This window comes from Gallus gallus, chromosome 4 (assembly GCF_016699485.2).
Source record: "Gallus gallus isolate bGalGal1 chromosome 4, bGalGal1.mat.broiler.GRCg7b, whole genome shotgun sequence".
NCBI lineage: Eukaryota > Metazoa > Chordata > Aves > Galliformes > Phasianidae > Gallus > Gallus gallus.
In genome coordinates this window covers 44,803,751-44,825,939 of record NC_052535.1, presented here as the reverse complement: position 1 = coordinate 44,825,939, position 22,189 = coordinate 44,803,751, and the positions used below count along the sequence as shown (strand labels likewise).

Sequence of the window (22,189 nt, the reverse complement as noted above, 5' to 3'; positions counted from 1 at the left end):
GACTTTTGAAGTCCAGTGAGGTCAACAAATAGAGTTTGTATTGATTCCTTGGGGCAGAAATTTTGATTCCATCAAAATCAATGGGCGAAGGGCGTAAGTGAACTGTAGCATGTGCCACAAAGAAGGTTCCTATGCGAAGCTGTCTTTGCTCAGGAGAGACTGCAGAACTAAAGAATCTTACATCTGTAGAAAGTTCACTGATAATACTGTTTAACATGTATGTATATACCTACTGTTTAAAATATATCTATCTGGAACTAGCTTGGCCTTTTTGCCCTGGGCGGCTAGCTGTCTTGGCAGGAAAACTGGTGTTTTGGGGGTAATGCTTAGAAAAAGGCAAAAGAGAAAGAAAAATGGCTATTAAATAAATAAGAGCATGTGAACCTTAGTACATTGAAAGAGTGACTGTTTACTGTTTTAATGCTGTGGAAAATCTTGCTCAGCACCCAAGTATCTCTCAGAATCTGCCCATGATCGCTCTGTGTTCTTCTTTCTCTCAAGTTAGGACAGTAATTACAATCTGGCTTTCAGGAATGTCTGACCAACTAAACAGCTGATTTCTTTGAAGCAGTCTTAGAATTCCTGATGTCTGGTGGGAAAAAAATAGTCAGAAACGCTTAAGGAAGAGCAATTGCTTGGCATCTTTTTGCAACATCTTACAGCAAAGGGATGTCTTGTTAAAATTCATAACTGACTTCCCAATCCACTGAAAGCATCATAAACAAGTCAGTATCTTAAACCAAAGGTACTGTGGAAGCATATCTCCAAAGAGGCCATCACTTCTTTGTCTTATTTGGTAGACTTTTTGTATCCTGTGCTAAAAGTGCACAGCTTGTTTGGGCAATAACTCTCTTGGTGTCACTATGACTTGAAATGTAAGTTAAGAAAGAAAACTCTTAATTGTTGGTCAAGTAAAAGAATGTTCTTTTATGTATGATGCTATCCATCCATGCAATTACAGATTATCTGTAGGCAGTGATAGAGTCAATGAAGGCACTATAATTAATAATGCAGAGGGAAGAAAATAATACATATTTTAATTAAGGTGAAGTATATGGTTGCCATTGTGGACAGTTTTTGATGGGCTATAGCATAACAGAAATAGACTCCTTTAGATTCATATTTTTAAATCATTTCTATATGATATCCAAGCACAAAAAAAGTGCCTTGATGTCACAAAAGTACTTCTTTTTTGACTAGTCTGCTCTTCCTGGGGAAGAATGAATGCCTGCACCTCTAGTTTTCACCTTCAACATTTAAGCAACTTGCTCCCTTCCTTTTCCCTGTGTTCACTGTTTGGTGGTTTCCTGTCAATACCAGGGAACTCCTTGAGATTTACAGTACGTATGTGAGAAAGAGAACAGCAAGAAACTGTAGGTTGAGGTTTAAAAATAGGTGTAAGTGAATTGCCATCTGAGTGGTCCTTAACCAGTCACAGTTTTAAGAAGCCTTGCAAACCTAACTCCCACTTGCAGGCATTCCATGCTGAGCAGTTAAGGAGTTACATGCTTCAATTATTAGATCTGAAATGTGAGATCTGCGGAAATGATCTAGACGTTGAGAGGTGAAGCCTGAGCTACCAGAAGGCATTTCACACTTGTCATTGGGCCAGAAATTATCCATCAGCATGGCATGGCACAAAGAACCAGGCATCTTGGCCCAACATTATGCAAGACCTCACATAGACCTAGGGCTGCTTTTCCTCCCAGGCTTGCTAATTAACTCCATAGGATTTCATCACTGCCTATTACTTAGAATGACTGAGTCTTATCCGGTCAGGAAGCAAAGTGGCAGACACGTCTGCCCAAAGAGTGTCTGCCAGTCAATTGATTTTATTTTCTATCAGGCGGATGGTGTTAATTTCCAGAAGGCCTTGATAATCAATACCCAAGGGATGTAGCAGTAGTGGTTGCCAGTTTGCGAACAGATGTGGGGGACTCAGACAGAAACTGTTCACTCTTAAAAAATCTTCTGCATGCTTTTCAATGGTGCCAGTGCAACTCCTTATGTTTTTATGGATTTTTTTTTTCTTTCTTTTTTAGGTCATCAAGGATCCCCCTCCACCTCCACCACCTCCAAAAGAGGTATAGTATAATACTGCTCCGCTCACCATGCTGGGTGATGATACTATTCCTCTGTGAACATTTGTGTTCTGCAAATCTGGCTCCTTTTGTATTCTTTTGCAAATAGCTGCTGAATGAGAAAGAACTGCCCTATGAGAAGCCTTAGGCTGAGAGTGGCCAAAGTCCACATCTCTGCTCTTTCTCAGTCATCTGAGTGTAGCATGAATTAAGTCACTTAAGCTCATATCCATATAAATGTTTAGTAGCTTTTCCTTAAGACAATTTAACATTTTCTCATTCTCCATTGAAAGTAGAAAGACCAAGTTATCCTGACCTAACAATCCAAAGATTCGTCATAGGACTTAAAACTGTGTGTTCGCACAGCTTTGGCATTTGAGACACTGAGAGACCTTTATAAGGGAACTTCCTTACCTCTTATGAGCAATAACATAGTAGAGGCTCTTCTGATGCATTCAGTATTTTTGCCTCTTGGTCTTGACTTAGCCAATTGCTTGAACATATTCAAGTGTGTTCTGACAGTGAAGGCCACGATAAGGTACGTCACTGAGCAAAGGCAGCCAAGAGCAAGTTTGACATCGGTTGGCTTAGAAAACTGTGATTGGCTGTGTAACCTTTACTACAGATCTGCTGAATGCTGTCAGCTGAATCCCAGTGAGTGGGGCTGATAATCTGGCTCTTTGTAGGCATTACATTTTCAGTAGAGGAAGCTACCACTGATCTTTTTCTTTTTTGTTTGTGTGTTTTGCTTGTTTTTATTAATGGAAGCAAAAAAGACAGCACAAACCTATACTGATCTGTAGGATACGCAGTTGGATTCCCCATTTGGACTTTCCTAATGGATGCCGCCAATGCTTTTCTCACACAAATCCCTAAAAGAGTATTTCCAAACATGACCAGATTTTGTTTGGAAATGAGTGAACATTTGAGGAACCTAAAAATCTGGTCCTTCACATTTAAGATAGGAAAATATTTTCTTTGTGTACTCTAATGAAAGATACTAGAAAGACACCTATTAAATAAACAAACAAATAAATAAATAAATATCTTTTAAAAGCAAATGTCTTTCAATTTATTGACAGGAAGAAGAACAAGAACCCTTACCTACCAAGAAATGGCCCACAGTGGATGCTTCCTACTATGGTGGACGAGGAGTTGGAGGAATTAAAAGGATGGAGGTTTGTACAATATGAAGATGATAATTTACTGAAATACAAGGTCTCTGAGGCTGCAAGTGGTGGAAACAAAGACTCTGAAAGTGTACTGGAAATACAGTGGTATAATGTTTGCTTCTTTCCCAATGACATAAGCCTTAGAACATTTTTACCCTATCAAATAATTTTGACCCTGCTTATGAAAGAACAGCTTTCTGTAGTTCCATTTGACTGGAACTTTAAATAGCTGCTTGAAGACATGCTCTTTCCATCAAGCTAATGAGAAGGAGAGAGTGAGAGCCTTTTCTGAATGTTTTGGAAGAAATTACAGTGAAACATAAGTCCTCCAACTGTGGGCCAGCCAAATGCGTTGACAATGGTGACGCTAAGGAGAGGCTTGATCCCAAAGGAACTCACAGCGACAACAGTGCCTGTCTTTGAAGAGACATGATAGCATCATGTTAATTAAAACAGAATGAAAAATGTGCATCCTTATGGGCACGTCCTTATGTCAGATTTTACAGTCAAGTCAGCCTTTATGGAATTTGCAAAGCAGTTTTCTGTCTTTAAGTTTAATCTAGGAAACTGTCTCTGAAATTCCCACCTAGGCCATATAGTCATGTCTTAATCAAACTCTAAGTGTATCAGCCTAAGAAATGGCTTTGCCTGAGTTCTTTTGAAATGTAGCATAAGAATGTGCAAGTTTAAAGTTCTGTTGTTTATACGTGTTTCCTTCAGCAATTCAGAACTACTAATTTAGAAGAGCCTCAGCTTTCAGAAACAGAAACCATTTTGTGTATTGCTTTCCAACATAAAGAATAACAAGCCTGGATTTTTTCAAAGGAGCCATGATGAGCCTCCAGGAAGAGGTTTCAGGGTTTATATCGTAACAGGTTGTACACAGGATCTTGTCCAATGAAACAGAAATCTGATATATATTCAGTGAACACAAGTAATATCTCTAGCATTAAGAAATGCATTCTTATCACATGGCAAATATATGGTATTTTCAAAGAATGGAGGAGAAAGTAATAATTAGGTTAGAAAACGTTTTTATCTGTAGTAGGGACAAATATGTATATATGTAAGTCAACTTAAACCGCTAACAGCACAGACTCTTGAAAGGTCCCTTATTCTGTGGAGCTGTGTCTCTCTTCTTCCCTGGAACCTGGGGGTACTCAGCAATCTTGGGGGCTGGTCACCTCACCTTAAATGCCACAGCATTTAAATACGAAGCTCTTCCTCTGTCCTGTAGAATCTGTAGTAATGGAGCTGAGGGGAATACTGGCTTAACTGTCTGTTTCCAGCTGTTTGCACCTCATACTTTCCACTAGCTCAATGGAGCACGCTGCCCATTTGGTGAAGTGGGGAAGAGTGTGTGTGAAAACAAGACAGAAAACAACAACTGTCTTAGAGCATGATGAAAGTGAACAGGTCTAAGGGAGGTTATTCCTTACCTGACAATGAAAGGGCAGTGGATTCTGTGGCCAATGAAAAATTGGATGGTCTAGTCATTATGTTTTCTTCAGTGTTTTCAGTTCATATGGAAGTTCAGTTGTGTGGTTTTTTTTCTTGCTTCTCTGCATTCTGTTCTTCTGCCATTCTTCTGACAGCTCGACTCTTTGGGCAGTTTTCTTACACAGAGAAAAGTGGAGAACAAACTGTTACATTTCCACTCACCAGGCCTGCCCTACTTCTCTATGCTTACTCTTCTCTTTGAGGGCAGTTGTGTTCATTCCTTCCTTCCCCACTACTTTTGCTCCTCTGTGATATACCATGATAATGTAGCCAGTGGTGTTCACTCTTCCCAGATTTGTCTTCTGACACTGCTTTAAAGTTTTATGATGTCATTTCTGGATGCTACTCATTACAGACAATTGGTTTTAATGTCAAAGTTGTGTTGTCAGAATCTACAAATTCTGGTTTCTTCTGGTGAAGCCATTTAAATCTGAAGGAGAAGGTCATTCTATCAGTAAGGAATCTACCATGTATCTCTAAATGGCTTTAACAGTGTTTAAAATACATTTTAACAACCTCATAAAAAACACCGTAAAAGTACCATTGATCACAGCGAAAGATACAGATGCATTTTAATGACTCAGCAGGGTCTACTTGGACATGAAAGCCCATTGTAATATTGTAGAGACAGGACTCCCCTGTGAAAAAAGGGTATCACTAAGCAAGCCATGTGGTGAAGTTCAAAATAACAGAGAGGTTCAAAACAATAACCCTTCTAGGAAATCATGCTTTTTTTTTACGCGAGTGACATGTACCATTGTGGACCAAATCAAGCTCTGTTTCACTTTGCTGCTCTAATTCTCTACACTGAGATTACAATGTTAACAGACTCTTGGTGATAAAATTTTCTTTCAGCGTATTTCGTATTGCTGAAAGAGGGCAGATTATGACTTGCCTGTATGTTTTCCTCACTTTCTTTATCAGCATGTTTTGCATATGGAATTGAGGATGACCAAAAAAACAGGCTACTGCCTTCCCTCATCCCATTGCATAGTGATCTCAGTACAGTATGGTGTCCCTAGCAAGACTTGGAGCAGTCTTCTTTCTCTGTCCAGGCAGCAGAAGGAAAACTTGGGCTTATTTCTTTTTACTGGTGAACAAAACAATCTTGTGCCCCTTTGCAGTGGCCACTGTTTTTTCTGCCCTCTTTTTAAAGTGTTTGAATTGACAAGCAGCAAGATAGAAATAGCATATACTTACCAAGCAGTTGCAGTGATGCTCTTAATTCTTTCCCCAAGGGGAAGGGTGAGTATTCTTCAATTATTCTTATTTTGATTCATCTCTTTTCATGCCTGGCTTAGCTAGTTAGGAGATCCCTGGGGAGAAAAAAAAAAAGAAAGAAAAAAAAAAGTGTGTAGGTGGAGTCTTGTAAGAATGGTTTGCTTTTTTCAGTCAGCAATTTCATGACTCACCAGCGCATCACGTTTATGCAGGATCTACTGTCAGAACTTAATTTGCTGCCTTTAGGTTTATCACATTCTCCTTATACTCTAGCTTGAAAGAGGAGGCAGGATGCAGAAAGTCTTGCACTGAACATAATTGGGGCCACTTTTACCAAGAACTTTTAAGCTCCAGCCATAGCTTTTATATTCTCTTTTGGGATGAGAAATTAAGAGTCTTCCCTAGGCTTGTTTGCTTGTAGGATACAGCAAAAATAATTGCTGCACCATGTTTCCAATTACAGTAAGAAATAAGATTACCATAGCAAAAACCATCTCTCTTGGAGGAAAGATGTTTTTCTGTACTTTCTCTATATAGCCTGGTAATTAGAACCTTCTAGGGAAGTGGAAATAGGCATTTGTCTCACCAACAGCAATACTCCAGGTTTTCATCCCCTTCCAACTATTTGTATATGTTTTGTGCTCTCAAGGCAGTGATACATATACCTACAGTTATATGTTACACATTTACTTATTATGCAGGCGACTGCTTCATCTCTATTTTCTCCAGTATGGAGAACTACTTGAAAGCCTCTGAGTAGCACCACTGAGTTTCTGTTCAGTAGTGCTGAAGTAACACCTTCTATCTAAGCTGGGATTCTCAGGAAGCATACTGTGTTAGTAAATCTGGGATGGCTAAAATTGAGGCTTTCGTCAGTGTCAGGTGAAGGTCTGGTAGTGTAGGATAAATCAGATTTCCTGTCTGCTTTGCAGTCTGTGTGGTGTATGATACGATTTTCTTTCAGTATTTCTTAATCATTTGCCTTTGCAAGGCGGAAACTCACACTTACAGATGCACCTAAGTAAGATGCTTGTTGTCAAAAAGGAGGAGTGAACATTTCCTACTCTCCTGTTAATTCAGAATTTCTTCCAAATTTAAACTTTTTCAGCCATAGTTTCCTGGTCATTTGCCTGCATTGCATTTACATCTAAACTCTGGCTTTATTTAGGTTCGCTGGGGTGACAAAGGATCCACTGAAGAAGGGGCTCGATTAGAAAAAGCAAAAAATGCTGTGGTGAAACTCCCAGAAGAACCAGAAGAACCTTTTCATCCGAAACCACCTAAACCAAAGCCTACCTCACCAGTCATTCAGGAGAAGTGGTATACACCAATTAAGGTAAGCTCTTTAGTCTTCATTACAGTGTAGTTTTGTACTAAAGGTAGGACTTTGTGTCCTTACTCGTCTTACACAGCTGAACTGTGCACTGCTTCCAAGTATGACTGAAATAAATGAGATTTGGTTGGTTTTATCATACTCAGAGTCCTGTTCCTCTGTTGCCACAGGGTCGACTTGATGCACTGTGGGCGCTGTTACGAAGACAGTATGACAGAGTCTCTTTGATGCGACCACAACAAGGAGATGAGGTTTGTGCAGCGCGAATGTATCAATTGTGGTGGGCAAAAAAGGGCCATGTTACAGCCAGGGTATATCACCTATGATGGACAAAAAAGAGGCATGTTATAGCCAGTGTATATCAGCTGCTGAACACTGGTAATTCCATGGCCTTAATGAAAGAAAGCAGTGCAATAAGAAGAATGGCACAACAGAAAAAAATAATGCATTGGTAAAAAATGCACATTGAAAGATGCATCAGACCAGCTGAGAAGTGTTGTGGAAACGTAGATCTCCTGAGAGTATAATTAGGATTTCCTTATTTCATGTGTGTTCAGCTGGAAAACAAAAACATAATACATTGTGTGGTCAAACCTCTCCCTAAAAATACCCAAACCTTTCTTATACTGAGCTATTTGGAAGAGCAGAGTTTGGCAGTCAAAATAGTAAAGCCACATCATAGTTAGTGACCCCCAACAGCTTCATATGCCAAATGCAGCATGCACAGAGGAAACGTGTTTCTGGGAAATCCTTGGTGTCCTTTTTGCAGTACACTCACAACCCATGACAAAGTGGCCCTCACTACAAACACTGCTAGGACTGGGATGCAGAGGAAGCAGTTATTATTTGGAATTTTTATAGTAAAACTAGATTACATATTTCTGATTATTACTTCTTAAGAAAACCATTACTTTAAATCTGAGCATTTATCTTGGGAACTGATTTGCCATTATGGTACTTGAAAATCTACTGGAACCATTTAGCTTCCTGTGTGTGACACATTTGAAGAGCTGTAGGAGCAAACTATTTCCTTTAAGTGAGATGGCAACTTCTTCTCAACACACTGCCCCACCAACAGATGGGCATGGCAGATCAGATTCTCAGTTACCTTAAAGCAACAGTGTGTGAGATTTACTATTTTTGCAACATATCCCATGAAGTCGACATAAGAATTAGAGATGTTAAAGGGAAGGAGCTACTTCTGAAGGAAAGAGAGGTAATCACTCGTTAGGTTATCTGCCTGATGATAGGGATGATGTTTGGTGCTGTTCTCACATAAGTAAAAGTGGGATTTATCTAGGACAACAGCATGCATTGGAAGCTGCAGAATGACAAATGGCAGAGCTGGAGATGGAAGCATACTCTTTGTATGGCTATCAGATACTGGTGTCAGAGTTCTGGTTGTTATGTTTGCGTGTTGTTTACTGCTTGAATGGATTATTCATGTTACATACAGAATAATTAACAGTAGTAATTTTTCATGCAAAATATACAGTACTTAACAGTACTTTAACAAGTAAATTCACTGCAAATTGAAACACTGATGCCTGATCTGGCCTTACCTGAATAGGCTACAATTGTCAGTCAGGCTCTGTTTTGAGGATTTCTGACCGTAAAGATGGCAACTGCTGGAAAATTGGGCTACCAGGGAAGGTATTTTTGCCCCAGTGAGAAATCAGGCATCCGTCCTCTCTGGATTTGAAACAAGGACATTGACCAACATCTTGGCTTATGAAAAAAAGAGAAATAGCTCACTAACCTTCCTTACTTCCTTATTCCTAAGGCTACTTCCTTACTGAAAAGGGGAATAGAATTTGTATGAATGAATGAAGGCCAAAATAATGATCATTAAGGTGTGATCTGTGGTACCGCAGGAATGCTATTTGTTTGTGGTTCAGTATTTTAAGTCTTGGAAGGAAAAAAAAATACACCTCCTCCTTTGTTCATGATTTACTGGGTGCAGATCCCATGCTGTTCCCCTGGTAGGCTGAAGTCAGTTTGATGAGCAGCCCCAAGTGTGTATGGTGAAATACATATGTGCATGCACTTACCTGGGAAACATTGTTATGGCAAACAGCAGCCAAGCAGCGCTTTTATTCTCTTCCTTTTACTGCCTAGGAATGTGGTAGTTCCCATTTGCAGAAGAATTCACTGCTGAATTCAGTTCCTTGATCAAGTAATTGAAATTTAAGCATGAAGTATCAAAGCAGCGAGAGCTTTTCTTCCTCCTCTCCCCTCTCCCACCTCTTCCATGTTGCCAGCTAATGCCGAGGGTGGCCTGGTCAGAGGCTGCATGCAGCTGAGTGAAGGCGCTTTGATTGCGGACGGCAGTCCTTGGAGCCATCCATTTTTCAGCCAGCAATGGTGAGGCTGGGGATGCCAGTACAGGTGTGAGCTAGCAGGTTGTCGGTGACATCTGCACGGGTCCTCGGCAGCCTGCAGCGAGGCGGCTGGATTGTCAGCAGATGTAGTTGAGAGTGGCAGAACAGTTTTGGTCTCCCATTTGCCGCCTGGGGGCTGAAACACTAAAGGTAGATTGGGGGTGGACACAGCTGCGCTCCCAAACATGCCTCGGGCACAAATAAAGAGATCTAATATAGTTTGACTCTGTTGTGGTGGGGAGATGAGGACGGAGAGCCACTTCAGAGACAACTTAGCGCTGCAACATCTGCCGCCGAGTTCCCCGGGAGTGACAGGGGACAGCAGGTACGGATCGAAGTCCCCACACAAACAGCCTCCATTAAGCCATGGATCTTTTGAAGGGCTCCCATCAAACATAGTAGAGTCTGCGGCAGGAGATTGTTTTGTTTTCAAAGCAGTGTTTTGTTTTCTTTGCTAACAAGATAATTTATAAATGATTCATTACCCCATGTTCCTACTCATATTTATGCTTTCTTTTCTTTATGTAAGGGGTAAAGAATAAGGAATCACTGTAGTTCTAGGGTAGCTTGTTAAACCACTTAACTGACCAAGGGTTTTAGGCAACCTTCAGCCCATAACATTATTTTCAATGTTATTTTGAATGCATGCACGGGGAGCATCTGTCGTCGTTTCCATACTGGAACACCTCTGCCATAGAGTTTGTTTCTGTATGAGAAAGAAACTTGGCAGTGGTTTGCAATGTGAGCATTAGGGTCTGTATTCTTACAAAAATTCTTCAGTTTATTTTCTGATTTATAGTTTAGCACTTAAAGGTTGTCATTAGTGTTCCTCAAATGCTTAGTGTAACCTTGTTGCTTGCTGTAATTTGCACAAAATTCTTTTAAGTCTACAAATGGCCCATGGGAGTCGTACTTAAGATTTTGCACAGTCAGAATGTGAACATATGTGGCTGGGAAAGGGAAAAAAGTCCATAGCTCATTCAACAATAAGTTTCTATAGTAGAACTACAGAGCATTTCCAGCTTTTTTGATGTTTCAAAAATCCTAAGAAAAGATATATATATATATACACACATATATATAATTTTAAACCTGTTAGCATTTACATGCTTCAAAGATGAATTTGTAGTAATGGCTGCAGAATTCATAGGAACATCTGTTTAATGTAATGTTACTTTGTGAGCATCTCTACATTATGCAAAAGAATTGTATTTTGTGTTGTAATTCTGCTAGCATCACAAATTCACAGTTCAAAAGACTTTGACAGTATGATATTCTCTGAGATGAGGCCCATGTCGCTATTCCCTTTGTGTTTGTTCAGTAGTTTCTACACTGGGCACAGGCAGAAAACATTAAATCATTCGTTCAGTCTGTCAGTTAGAGAGTATAAAAGGAACTGTTAGAAGGCTGAGGCTGGGAGTCCCTTCACTGAGGGTGAGCTCACTGTTTTGAATCAAAGACCAACTGCAGCGCCTAGGAGAACCCCAACTTTCAGTTCTACATCGTGCTTTAACAGGTACTGGTGAAGAGTTCAACTGTTTGCACCTAGCAGCCATTTGAATTACAGTGGGATACTGTTCACTTGAGCTCTTAATTCAGTAATAATATGAAATGATGTAGAAGCAATGATACCAAAGAAAACATTGGCTAAGAATTTTAAAATAAACCCAAGAATTCATAGAGTAAAGCTTATCTTTATATGGGATCTCCTGAATGGCTGCAGTAGTTGGAAGATGCAAAACTGGTTATAAAGTGAGATGAGAAGAGAGGTAAATAGAAGAGAGGTAAAAAATCTTCTTAAATGTTTTCTGCTTTCTGCCATTTCTCCAAGTGAGATTTTGTCTGTGCAGACTAAAACTGGAGCCAGTGTTTTTCTTAAACTTTCAGAATAAGATTATTGGTAAATTATTAAGTTCTCATTTAAAGAAAATGGAAGGGAACACTTTAAGAGCACTAATTTCAAACTGCCCTATTCAGACTGAATCCAGAGATTGGTCTCCAATAGAAAGCAATGCATCCTTATGAGTGAAGCACTGAATGAGGTTTCAGAAAAAGCAGTAGCAGTCATCTTTATGAAAAGATAGTGATGTCCCAGTATTGTGAGAAATAAGAATATTTTCCCATAGATGTAGGCAGTCACTTTGGCACTCCCTGCCTTTGTGTAGATGAGAGCTGTTGCTTTTTTTTAAATGAGCCTTCAGAACTCAATAGCATGAGTATGAATACTCCTATGAATGAAATAAGTGCCTAAGTGGTTCCAATTGCTGCAAGACAGCAGCAGCTGTACAGGTGGGTGATGGTCCTGATGGAAGTAGTGCCATGCCAAAGCATAGCATGCACCTCTGGTGATGCCACAACACGGTAACGGGGCATTCTAAAAAGTGGAGATGCCCCCATGGTGTGTGCAGCCAGAGGAATTCCTCTGCTTTTAGAAGTGTAGAAACAGCTGAGTGTTTTAGGTCTTGTAAGATACACCCTACCAGGCATTGCTGTAACTCGAGCTGTGCTGGAAGCACAGAGGGAGTGCCTGTTAAGAGAGGGAAAGTCATGTGCCTGTTAAGAGAAGGAAAGTCATGTGAATTTGCTACAGCTGTCAAACACTGTCTCCAGCAGCCCAAAGAGCATTACCATTCTTTCCACCCCTGACACCCTCCATTCTGTATTAAGAAGAAAACGTTTCATTTGGCAGCTCAGTTTTCCTCACTGTTTCATTCAGCACAGTTCAAAGGGAGGGAGATGGTTTCCTTAATTCCTCAACACGTGTTTTTATGGAGCAGATTGCAGTAAAAAGTTATATTTGATTACTGCCTGGCTTCCAGCAAAGAGAATGCTGTGTGTATTCAACCAAACTCAGACATAAAACAACACCCAGCCTGGACACAACCCTTACAGGGAGGGAATGTGAATTTTAGTTTATGTGAATGTCGAGTGTCTCGTTAGTGCAGCTTACAGAAAGACTGACCGCCTTCAAGAAGCAGTGGGAAGAAAGCCGACAGGTTAATTCAGTCATTGCCATCCAGAAGAGACGTGGCAGCTTTAACTGTCTTGTGCACCCAGATTTATGAACTAGTCCCATGCTCTTAACCAGATTAGTTCCTTTTCCATTAACTGCTGAAAGTAGGGCAGCTGTCCGAGCGGCTGGTTGTAAATTCGATAATGTCTGCTCTGTTAATCTGTAGGCTTTTCAGATGGAGAAGGCAGCAGATAACAGGATTAAAGTTTCACGACCCAGGGTTTTCACAGCCTGATATGCGGGCGCAGGGGGATAGAGAGTGACTTCTGTCATTAATCTTAATTGATTGCCAAGAGGTTTTAATCTGGGTTATTAATTAGGAAGATCCTTAACATACTGTCTACACATCAACATCAGATGCTCTTTTGGGACTTTTGGGACATATGGCATATCTTATATTTACATTCACACAATTTACACATACGTATATTTCTGTATGAAGAGCAGATATATACGTATGGATGTATACAAATAGCTGTAAGAAATATTTGGATGCAGAGGCATCATGTGCTCTTTGGCAATATTTGATGAAAATGAAAAAACACAGTGCACACAGGTTACATTTCCACACAATAAACAGGTACACCTCTACATTCATATGTCTGTGTAGCCGTTTCCATTATATATGCCATTTATCTAGATTATTTTGCAAATGGAAATATCTGATATGCAGATTTGCATAAGATTAGTGTTGAACAAATGTACAGCACGTGTTGTTGTGTGCCTCTGGCCATGAGGACACCTACAGATCTCGAACAGAAACATAACCTTTTCTATCTTTCACAGTTTCCTGGAGCTTAGGTTCAGGCCTTCACTCTTCCCTTTTTTATTTTTAAACAAGTTACTGTTAGACAGTCAGAATGGATTGAGGTGTAACTTCGCATAGCTGCAGCTATGTAACTGTGTGATAAATCCCGTAACACTGCTTTGATGTTTTCCAAAATACCGTATGCAGGAGGAAGTATTAAATTATGGATTGAGCATATAAACTAGGCAGGAAGAGAAAACACTGTGACAGAGACCTGGCATTTGAATTTTGTGTAGATGCAAACTGCACTGCACATTTCTGTGGCTCTACCGTCTACAGATGATTGTTACATCATTAATCACATATATCGTTATATCATTCATTGCATATACAAAAATATGTGGGGGCCAAAAGTTCTTTCATCATGCCCACGCTGAGCATTGTGCTACCCCTTTAAACTGTTAGTCACAACTTTTGCCTATTTCCCATAGTAAATTGCATCCAATCTTCCTTTAATAGTGATGTATTACCTATTGTGCTACCACAAAGGGGCATCCCATAAATGCACCCAACTTCCGAAGGTTCACTGTGGCTTTCTGCTTCAACCTGGATTTCATTGGAATTAGCTGGTGAGCAGTTCTAGTGTATTTAAAAAGGAATAGATTTTGACTAATTGCTCAGTTGTTTTCCTAGCAAGGCCTCATTTGTGGAAGATTCACAGCTTTCATCTTCCATTTTCTTGCTCTTGCAAGATCTTCCTCCTCTTGAGCAACCCCTAACTCCACTTGGACTACTGGGACTTGTGAGCATTAGTGCTGCTTTGTATCACTCATTCAGCAGTCAGTTGAGCTGATCTGTAATTTTTCACTTAGCATCTGAGATACTTCTCCTGAGCAGGAACACAACAGTAACAGTGGACTTCCCAAAAAGGCGCCTCACTGATGTGACAGATAATCTGTTACTGCGATGTCTTTAGAGTTTGTCAACAAGCTGGGAATGCCTCTTGTTAGCAGACTGGAGAAGAGGTCAGAATTTGATTTCAAACAATGGCACCAATTCTTCCACCTCATCACAAATTTGAAATCCAAGGATGAAATGACTTTAATGACTGTGTTTCCTTGACATAGTTCTGCGTCTGCTTTTCCGGAGGGTCACAGTTAAAGAGGAGGAACTAAAACAATTTGAAACCATGTTGTAGGCAATATAAACACTACATGTGTATGAAAACACATCCAATTGGCTCATGCACAATCAGCGAAGAATTTCCCATAGCTGTGTCCTTACTCCTTTACTTTTCATTTTTGACAACATCTAAACGAAGAGAGTTTATTTGGAGCAGAAATAATGCTTTACTCATTCTAGCCCTCACGCTCAAAGTGATTATTAGGAGTGGTAGAGTTCATTGGAGATGGGATTCTCCATAGCTGTAGAAGTGAAAGGTTTCAGAACTTTCCAGCGGTGGTCTGGCATGTTTAACAAGATTCAGACTGTGACTTCATTGCCATTTGGAGAAAATCAGTACAAATACTTCATATCAGCAAAGTCAACAGATGATGGAAATCATCCAACCAGGTGTGAGAGGGGATCTGAGATAGGAAACCTGAGGTCAGAATGAGGTGGGAGGCTCAAACTATTACTGGGAGAAGAAATAGGCTACCTTTGCCTTTGACATTAGGAGCTCTAATTCTCTAAGCAACAGGAAAGCCTTGGAAAAACATCTTGAAAAGAGCATTTTTAGAAAATGAGAGCTGATGTGTCACTTTGAAGTGCTACGTGTAGGCATCTGTGGCAGCCTGGACCTCAGAGTTGTTTATTCACTTACAATGAGATTATTATGAAGCTGTGCTCAGTTACAGCTATTTGAGGACGAAGTGTGCACAAGCAGCTCCACCCAGATACTGTCATTGTGTCATAACAACAGCGGCTCTAAGCCTGAAAACAGCTGCATATCCTAATAATTTCATGAGTGTAAATCTTCTCATAATATTAATCCGACATTATCAAAAAGAAGGCAGGGTGATGGAACTGCTCCATAATCTTGACACTGATTGCATTAAAAAGTTTGGAAGGACTTCTGCTGAATGTGACTGTTAGAAGTGGGTAGTGTGGAAAAAGAGAAGAAATATTATTATTATTATTATTAATTTGCTCCTGATATTTTTACTGCATTCTCAGAATTCAATAACATTTTTCTTTTTACATTAATCTTTGCATTTCTTAAGTCCACAGTGAACTACAGATCCATTTAGAATTAAAAAAAAAAAAAAAAGCTCTTGAGTTGTAAGCATAAGCTGTAGTATTTTCTACTGAGCTTTAAAATCTTCATGGAATGCCTTCAAGTAACATATGCCTCTGATCTTCATCTGCATGTTTTGTCTCAAGAGGAAATTTCTACCTACTAAAAGAAGCAAGTGTGCCATACGTTGCCAAAGCCTATTACACTTAAAAGTTCAGGCTGACATCCATCCATAAATTAGAATGTCTTGATACATTTGAGTTTTGTCCCCCAATAGTGTGACATAATGGCATGCCCTCAGCCTTAACATTTAATTTTAATATTGAATGTGCTGCTTTTTGATGGCTTGTGTCACAGCCTTCATGTAATTTAAATGCAGTTTTAAAAAAAATTAATTCAATTATGAGCAGTGGAGTTATTAATGCTGCTTCGTGTCACTAAATATATATGGATACATACGATTCTGTTCCTTTTAAGTCGCTCTGAAATGAATTTTGCAACTTCTGATAACCATGGTGGACAAACGCTAAATGAAAATCAATCACTTCAATTTAAATGAGCTAAGCTCACTGTCTTTCTTAAGCAGCCTCTGTCGGACAGCTAACCAGATGATAAGTAACAGTTTCACTGACCTATACCCTCTGAATGTTTAACATAACCCACTAAGGACAGCACTTCAATTACCACTGCATTGCTTGTACTCTAGGGCTCTGCACTGATCATTCATATATAAGGATTACTTTCTTTCTGATGCACATTTCTATCTCTAGTTTTCTTCCACAGTGTTGCTCTCTCTCTCTCTCTTTTTTTTTTTTACTGCACTTAATAATTGAAACTCTCCAATAGGAATCAGTTTGATGAAATTAAAGAGGATTGGATTTTCATTATCACATTTTTTCCACTGGAAACAACAGAAATCCTTTGATGGTCTGAAATACAAATTTTCTTACAGCATGCAAAACATTACTGTATGATCAGAGAGGGTAAATGCAGATGGAAAGAACATTTCAGCTGGTAGAGCATTTCATATCTTTCTGTGCCAAAGTCGATGGGTGATATTTTATGCTATAAAACCTGCTAAAATTTGGAGTGGTTGTAAAATGATGGACAGGTATCTTTAGGAAGTTGTAGAAAATGATCCCAGAAAAAAATCAGCTGTTTAGGGCTTAACATTTTCAGAAGAACCGAAAGTCTCTTAAGACGTTACTCAGTTCCAACGAAAGACTTTTCTAGCAAAGCTCACATCCTCTCATCTTAACAGACTGTAGTGCATCTCTAAATCATACAAATGCTGCACATTGACACTAGGAAGCAACTGCTTACCCCAGGAAATTGGTATGACATTTTAGGACATGTTCTTCTGTCCATGCTGCTTCCTTTCCTCTTCCGCTGCTGCCTTTTGGCCTTGCTCTTGGTTCTGCTCCCCACCTGTGTGGGCTGTTGCCTTTGTCCTCACTTCTGCAGAACTCTGGTCACTGTCTTGAATTTAGAGTGCCTACCACAGTTGAATCCCAAGTAGTTGCAGGTCATGCATATAATTTTATTAATAAAATAAAAATGGCCAAAAACAAAGGCTTCTGCCCTCTCATAGCCACTTTGAGGCTCAGGCAGCTGATGGGAATGACCTTTTATTTCTGCAGTCATTTTCATAATGATATTCAGGGTCAGGCCCAACAACCAATCTGCCATGCATTAGTAGACATCAGTTCCCTTTGGTAATACGAGATAGATGTACCCCAAACAGATGGTCAGAGATCATAGGTGGCTAATGAACTTGGTGGAGCATTTTATTAAGATTACGATGGCAACAAAATATGTTTTTCCCCTCTGATAACAACATTGGTAACAAAAAGAAAAGAAGGGCATGTAAAAGATTAGGAAGATGCAGTGGATTGTGTTTCTGTTGGATCTAGAAAACTGAAATCTGGATTTAATTTCTCAAATCAAATTGCATTAGAATTGCAGTGTAGTTGGCAGAGTAAAAATAAAAAAAAACTACTGGTCTCTGTTGGTGTTAATTGGAGAAGAAGTGACATAATGTTACCTCCATCCTGGTCTTTTTTACTGACCCCTTGAATGATTTCTATATGTCATATATATTAAAGCTAGTTAGCATCCTCCACACTTTGGTGAAGAGAAAGAAAATCCAAGAAAGAACAAATTTCACCAAGTTTGGACTTGCAAATGCATACCAGGGACTTGGGCACGTGGTGCCATGGATTTGCACCCTCTCAATCACAACGCATTACAGAGTCATGCTTGTTTTCCTTGGAAGCCCTTCCTGCTCCTAGCATTTGTTTTTTGGGGGTAGACGCGTGTAAAAGCATTCAGACCTACTGAACCAAAATCTTGTTCATCTTTTTTTTTCCCACCAAACTGATTGTATGCCTTCATGCCTATGTGAAACTGACCCTGGGAGTATCAAGGCCAATTGCATCTGTCTAGCACTTCTCCTAGTCAAGGCCAAATCAATCAACAGCACAAAGCCATAGAGCTTTGGAGAGTGCTTTATACGATTTCACGTGCTTAATTCTTGCCAAGTATAACATATTTTTCCTGAATAAAAGCCAGTTCTCTCTGCTAGATAAGCATTACAACAGTGGCTCATACTGCAAGCAGAAATTTTAATTTTGTCTTTTAAAGATTTGAGAGGTCTGTTTCACGAGTATTTGAGAAACCTGATCACCTACTGGCATAGTACTCTAGTTCAGCTCATCCAGCCTGTCCACACTCAGCCTGCATGGAGTGATGCTAGTTGGAGATTCCCTACAATGGCCAATCCCTTGTGATGGCATTTGCCTTCTGCTTTTGATTTCTAAAATACAGAGTCATAGAATAATTATGGTTGGAAAAGACCTCTAAGATCATCTAGTCCAACCATTAATGCACCACCACCATGCCCACTAAAACCATGTCACCAGGTGTCACATCTCCTTATTTCCATTGAAAAACTTCAAAGTTTTCTCCATTGAAAACTTCAAAGTTTTCTCCAAGTCTTATCTGGGGAGTAGTAAGTATAGCTGGTCTTCAGCTACAGTATTGTTCATTACATCCATTTCATAAGGTGGTCCACATGTTAGAAGTCAAGATAATTGTGCATGCTGTTGATTTGTATCTGTAATTGCCACTTTGATAACAACTTGTGACTGTAGTACTGAAAAATACCTTTGATTTAGGCTTTTCACAACTCAGTTTTAACACATTTCGATAGTTTAGGGAAGATAAGCAGAAAGAAACCTTTCAATTACCACTAAGACGGTTATTGCGAGTGGGGTGACTGTGAGCTCTCTTCTCTGGAGTATTATAGCATTTTGGGTTGTTTTTTTTTAATATTCTGCCTAGTTAAGTGGAACATAATTCCTGATCTTCTAAGAATACTGGGGAAGAAGGTTACTACAAGAGAGTAGCACGAGGATGAGAGCTATCTTAGTACATATCGTGCACAGAAGACCAGCAGGGATGTATGTGTCCATGGGTGTATTCTGATGCTTCTAGCAGTGAGTGTGGTAGTTCTCCATGGGAGATGCTCCCAACTGGACTATGCACATTTACTGAGAGCACGGGGACAATTCACAGCTCCTAAAGGTCTGCCCACCCTCCTTTTCTTTCCCAGCCAGGATGGTGGGGGTTTGCACAGACTGAAACCCGCTGACACCTCTTTTAGGCTGCTTTCCAGTCTGCTGTCTTCACCAAGATTACAACACAGACATAAATGCTGTTGACTGGAGTGAAGCTATGGAATAGACTGTGAACAAAAGCAGGAGGAAGATACAAGAGAAACAGAAAGCATATCTTCCAACTGGCTAATTCTTGATTTCCACTCAAAAGCTGAGTGGCCTAGCAACTGGGCCACTGCCACACATGGGAACTGCAGGTTTGCTAAAGGCAGGCTGCTCTGACCAAAGCAGCAGGGCTTCCTCCGAGTGACAGGGGTGGTAATTAAGACACAAGAGAGAGGCCAGCAGATTTCTAAGGGTTACAGTGTCTGAGGAGGACGACTGCAATAAAGAATGAGGCCAGTGATGGTATCTGACAATTTTTAGGAGATGATGTGAACACCAACTAATGAAGGCAGAAGCATTTACAGGATGGGGGAAGCAGAGATGCCTCTAGTGAGCCCTGTGAACAACAGCCAGAAAAAGAAGGGTAAATGATGTTGTTAGAAGAGTTCACATTCCATTGTTAGAGGCTGAAAATGGGAGAGTTCAATTCTCAAAGCAAAGACAAGCACATTTGGCCCAAGAGAAGAGCGACGTAAATAGGTTTGTTCCCATAGCTCTGTCGAGTGCAGGTAAATAGCATTCAGTGTAGCATCTCCTTGGACTTACTTTCCACTACCAGGGGTCCTATTGCAGTATCAGGCTCAAGTCTTCACTACGAAACAGAATCAGGTACCATTTTTAAATGCTAGGGTTCCTTCCCTGTGATAACACTGCACACGTGCAATGCCATACTGGTACATGGAAAAGTCTAACAGATAAAAAACATTTTTCATGGAGCTTAAGGGACAGAGAGTTTACCCTGTGCACAGCATAAAAATAAAATGAAGTTAAATCATATGCCAGACTAGGCTGACCTATACAGAGTCATATATATTTATAAAAGACATCAGCTGCCTAGTGTCAGAATATTGTGGCTTGTGGCGCTTTCTGCTTATGATTGCTCTGAACAACAATTAGCATTATTCCTATCTCCTTTACTCACTCTATGAGGCCTACGCCACGTGCCTCCAAGGCTCCTTGGAGACAAGATGATGGCACCATTGGTCAGCCCACTTGGGAGAGGGCCAGCTGCTAGAGCTGACTGCAGCCCTTGTCAGCCTTAATGACCTGCAGTTGACACCTCCTCCCAGCCACCTTCCTTCAGTGTACAAGCACTACATTGGAATAATTACAGCCTGTCATCCTCTGTTTCACACACACACTCCTCTTAGCCTCGACAAACAAGGGACATTTGACTAGATGCTCAACTAATGTTGACTCTCTGTGTCTGGGCTTCTGTGTGTGTACACATGTGCGCAATTTACATGCACATAAACATTCAGTGCTCAGTAGTACTGTCAATGGGTAAGTTACACCAGTGAGTCAGACTACCTCACTGTTCCTCCTGGTCCCTGTCAGATATAACTCAGCAGGAAGGTATAAGGGCTTCAGCCTTCTTCAGAGCCCAAGTGTCATAGAATCATAGAATAGCCTGGGTTGAAGAGGACCTCCATGATCATCTAGTTTCAACCCCCCTGCCATGTGCAGGGTCACCAACCACTAGACCATGCTGCCCAGAGCCACATCCAGCCTGGCCTTGAATGCATCCAAGGACAGGGCATTCGCAACCTCCTTGGGCGAAGTAGACTGATGGAGGCTTTTGTCAGCTCTACCGCGCTCCACAGCTCTGCTCCCCTCCTGGCTGCGGGTCTCAAGAACACAGAGAAACCTCTTAATAAGCCTTAACCAGTTCTCCTTGGCTTTAGGAATCCTATGCCCAGGATATCTTGGATTTGAGAACTATGCAGGTGCTACATGAACCATCATTTTCTGCCTCCCTGGTTCTTCCATAAGCAGTAGATCACAGAATCCCAGAATATCCCAAGTTGGAAGGGAACTGTAACGTTCATCAAGCCCAACTCTTGGCTCCATACACAACTACCAAAAAATCAAATTATATTTTTGAGAGTGATGTCTGAACATTTCTTGAGCTCTAGCAGCTTAAGGCTGTGACCACGGCTCTGGGGAGCCTCTTCCAATGCCTGATCACCCAGTGGTGAAGAACCTTTTCCTAACACCCAGCCTGACCCTCCCCTGACACAGCTCCATGCTGTTTGTCTGGTCCTGTCACTGTTGCCAGAGGGATTAGCACCTGCCCCTCCATTCCTCATTGATGTCCTTAGCATGCACACGGTTTTCACTGAATTGTGAGATAAATGACTCTCAAAATTGGTTTAGTGGAAGATTGTTAAGCAGTTTGGAATAGATGACTCATATCTCCTTAGCGCAGTTTCTCCATCCCTGCTTTTACTCCTTGGGCATCCATACCCAGGACCACACACATCTTTGAGTGGATTGGATCCTGTGGGATTGAGGGGTCACTTGTATGGAGACAGAGACAGTCAAGGTAGGACAGGCATGGCCAGAGTGCATGCCCCATCTTAGCAGTGTTATGTGGAGCACCCTGGCTATGAATGAACTTTTTCTCTGGCTGCTGGACCAGCTGCAAAAGGTACAAGATCTGTGTTGAATAGATAAACATACATAGACCAAGAGAAATCAAGTCCAATAAAAAGCTGCCGTGGAGATTCAGCCTTGGATGGGATGGGAATGAAGATGGGAATCTTCACTAGTTAATCTCTAAGGAGATGGCATGCTTCCTCCTCACCCCCCTAAAAGAGCAACTTGGGATAGGGACACAAAATATCAAGGCTTCTGTGATCTGAAACCTGTCTCTGGTCAATGAATTTCACTCTCCCACTGACAGCATTCAATGTAGATCTCATCCATGTGAGAGATAACC

The 22,189-nt window shown here is 40.6% G+C and overlaps 1 protein-coding gene and 1 long non-coding RNA gene across 2 annotated transcripts in view; one reads left to right on the top strand and one right to left on the bottom strand.

Moving 5' to 3' along the window:
• LOC112532318 overlaps window positions 1-22,189 on the bottom strand; it is a 241,610-nt gene that overhangs the window by 8,092 nt on the left and 211,329 nt on the right. Inside the window, exons 4-5 of the long non-coding RNA XR_003074875.3 lie at window positions 5,954-6,069; window positions 4,693-4,869 (exon numbers count right to left, since the gene is read on the bottom strand). This is a non-coding gene — a long non-coding RNA (uncharacterized LOC112532318). The remainder of the gene's footprint in view (window positions 1-4,692; window positions 4,870-5,953; window positions 6,070-22,189) is intronic.
• The window catches only part of ANTXR2 (ANTXR cell adhesion molecule 2), a 101,642-nt gene that overhangs the window by 53,724 nt on the left and 25,729 nt on the right, over window positions 1-22,189 (top strand). The window contains exons 13-16 of the mRNA XM_015276523.4: window positions 2,043-2,084; window positions 3,164-3,259; window positions 7,143-7,310; window positions 7,478-7,558. Coding sequence (XP_015132009.2) covers window positions 2,043-2,084; window positions 3,164-3,259; window positions 7,143-7,310; window positions 7,478-7,558 — 387 coding nt within the window. The remainder of the gene's footprint in view (window positions 1-2,042; window positions 2,085-3,163; window positions 3,260-7,142; window positions 7,311-7,477; window positions 7,559-22,189) is intronic.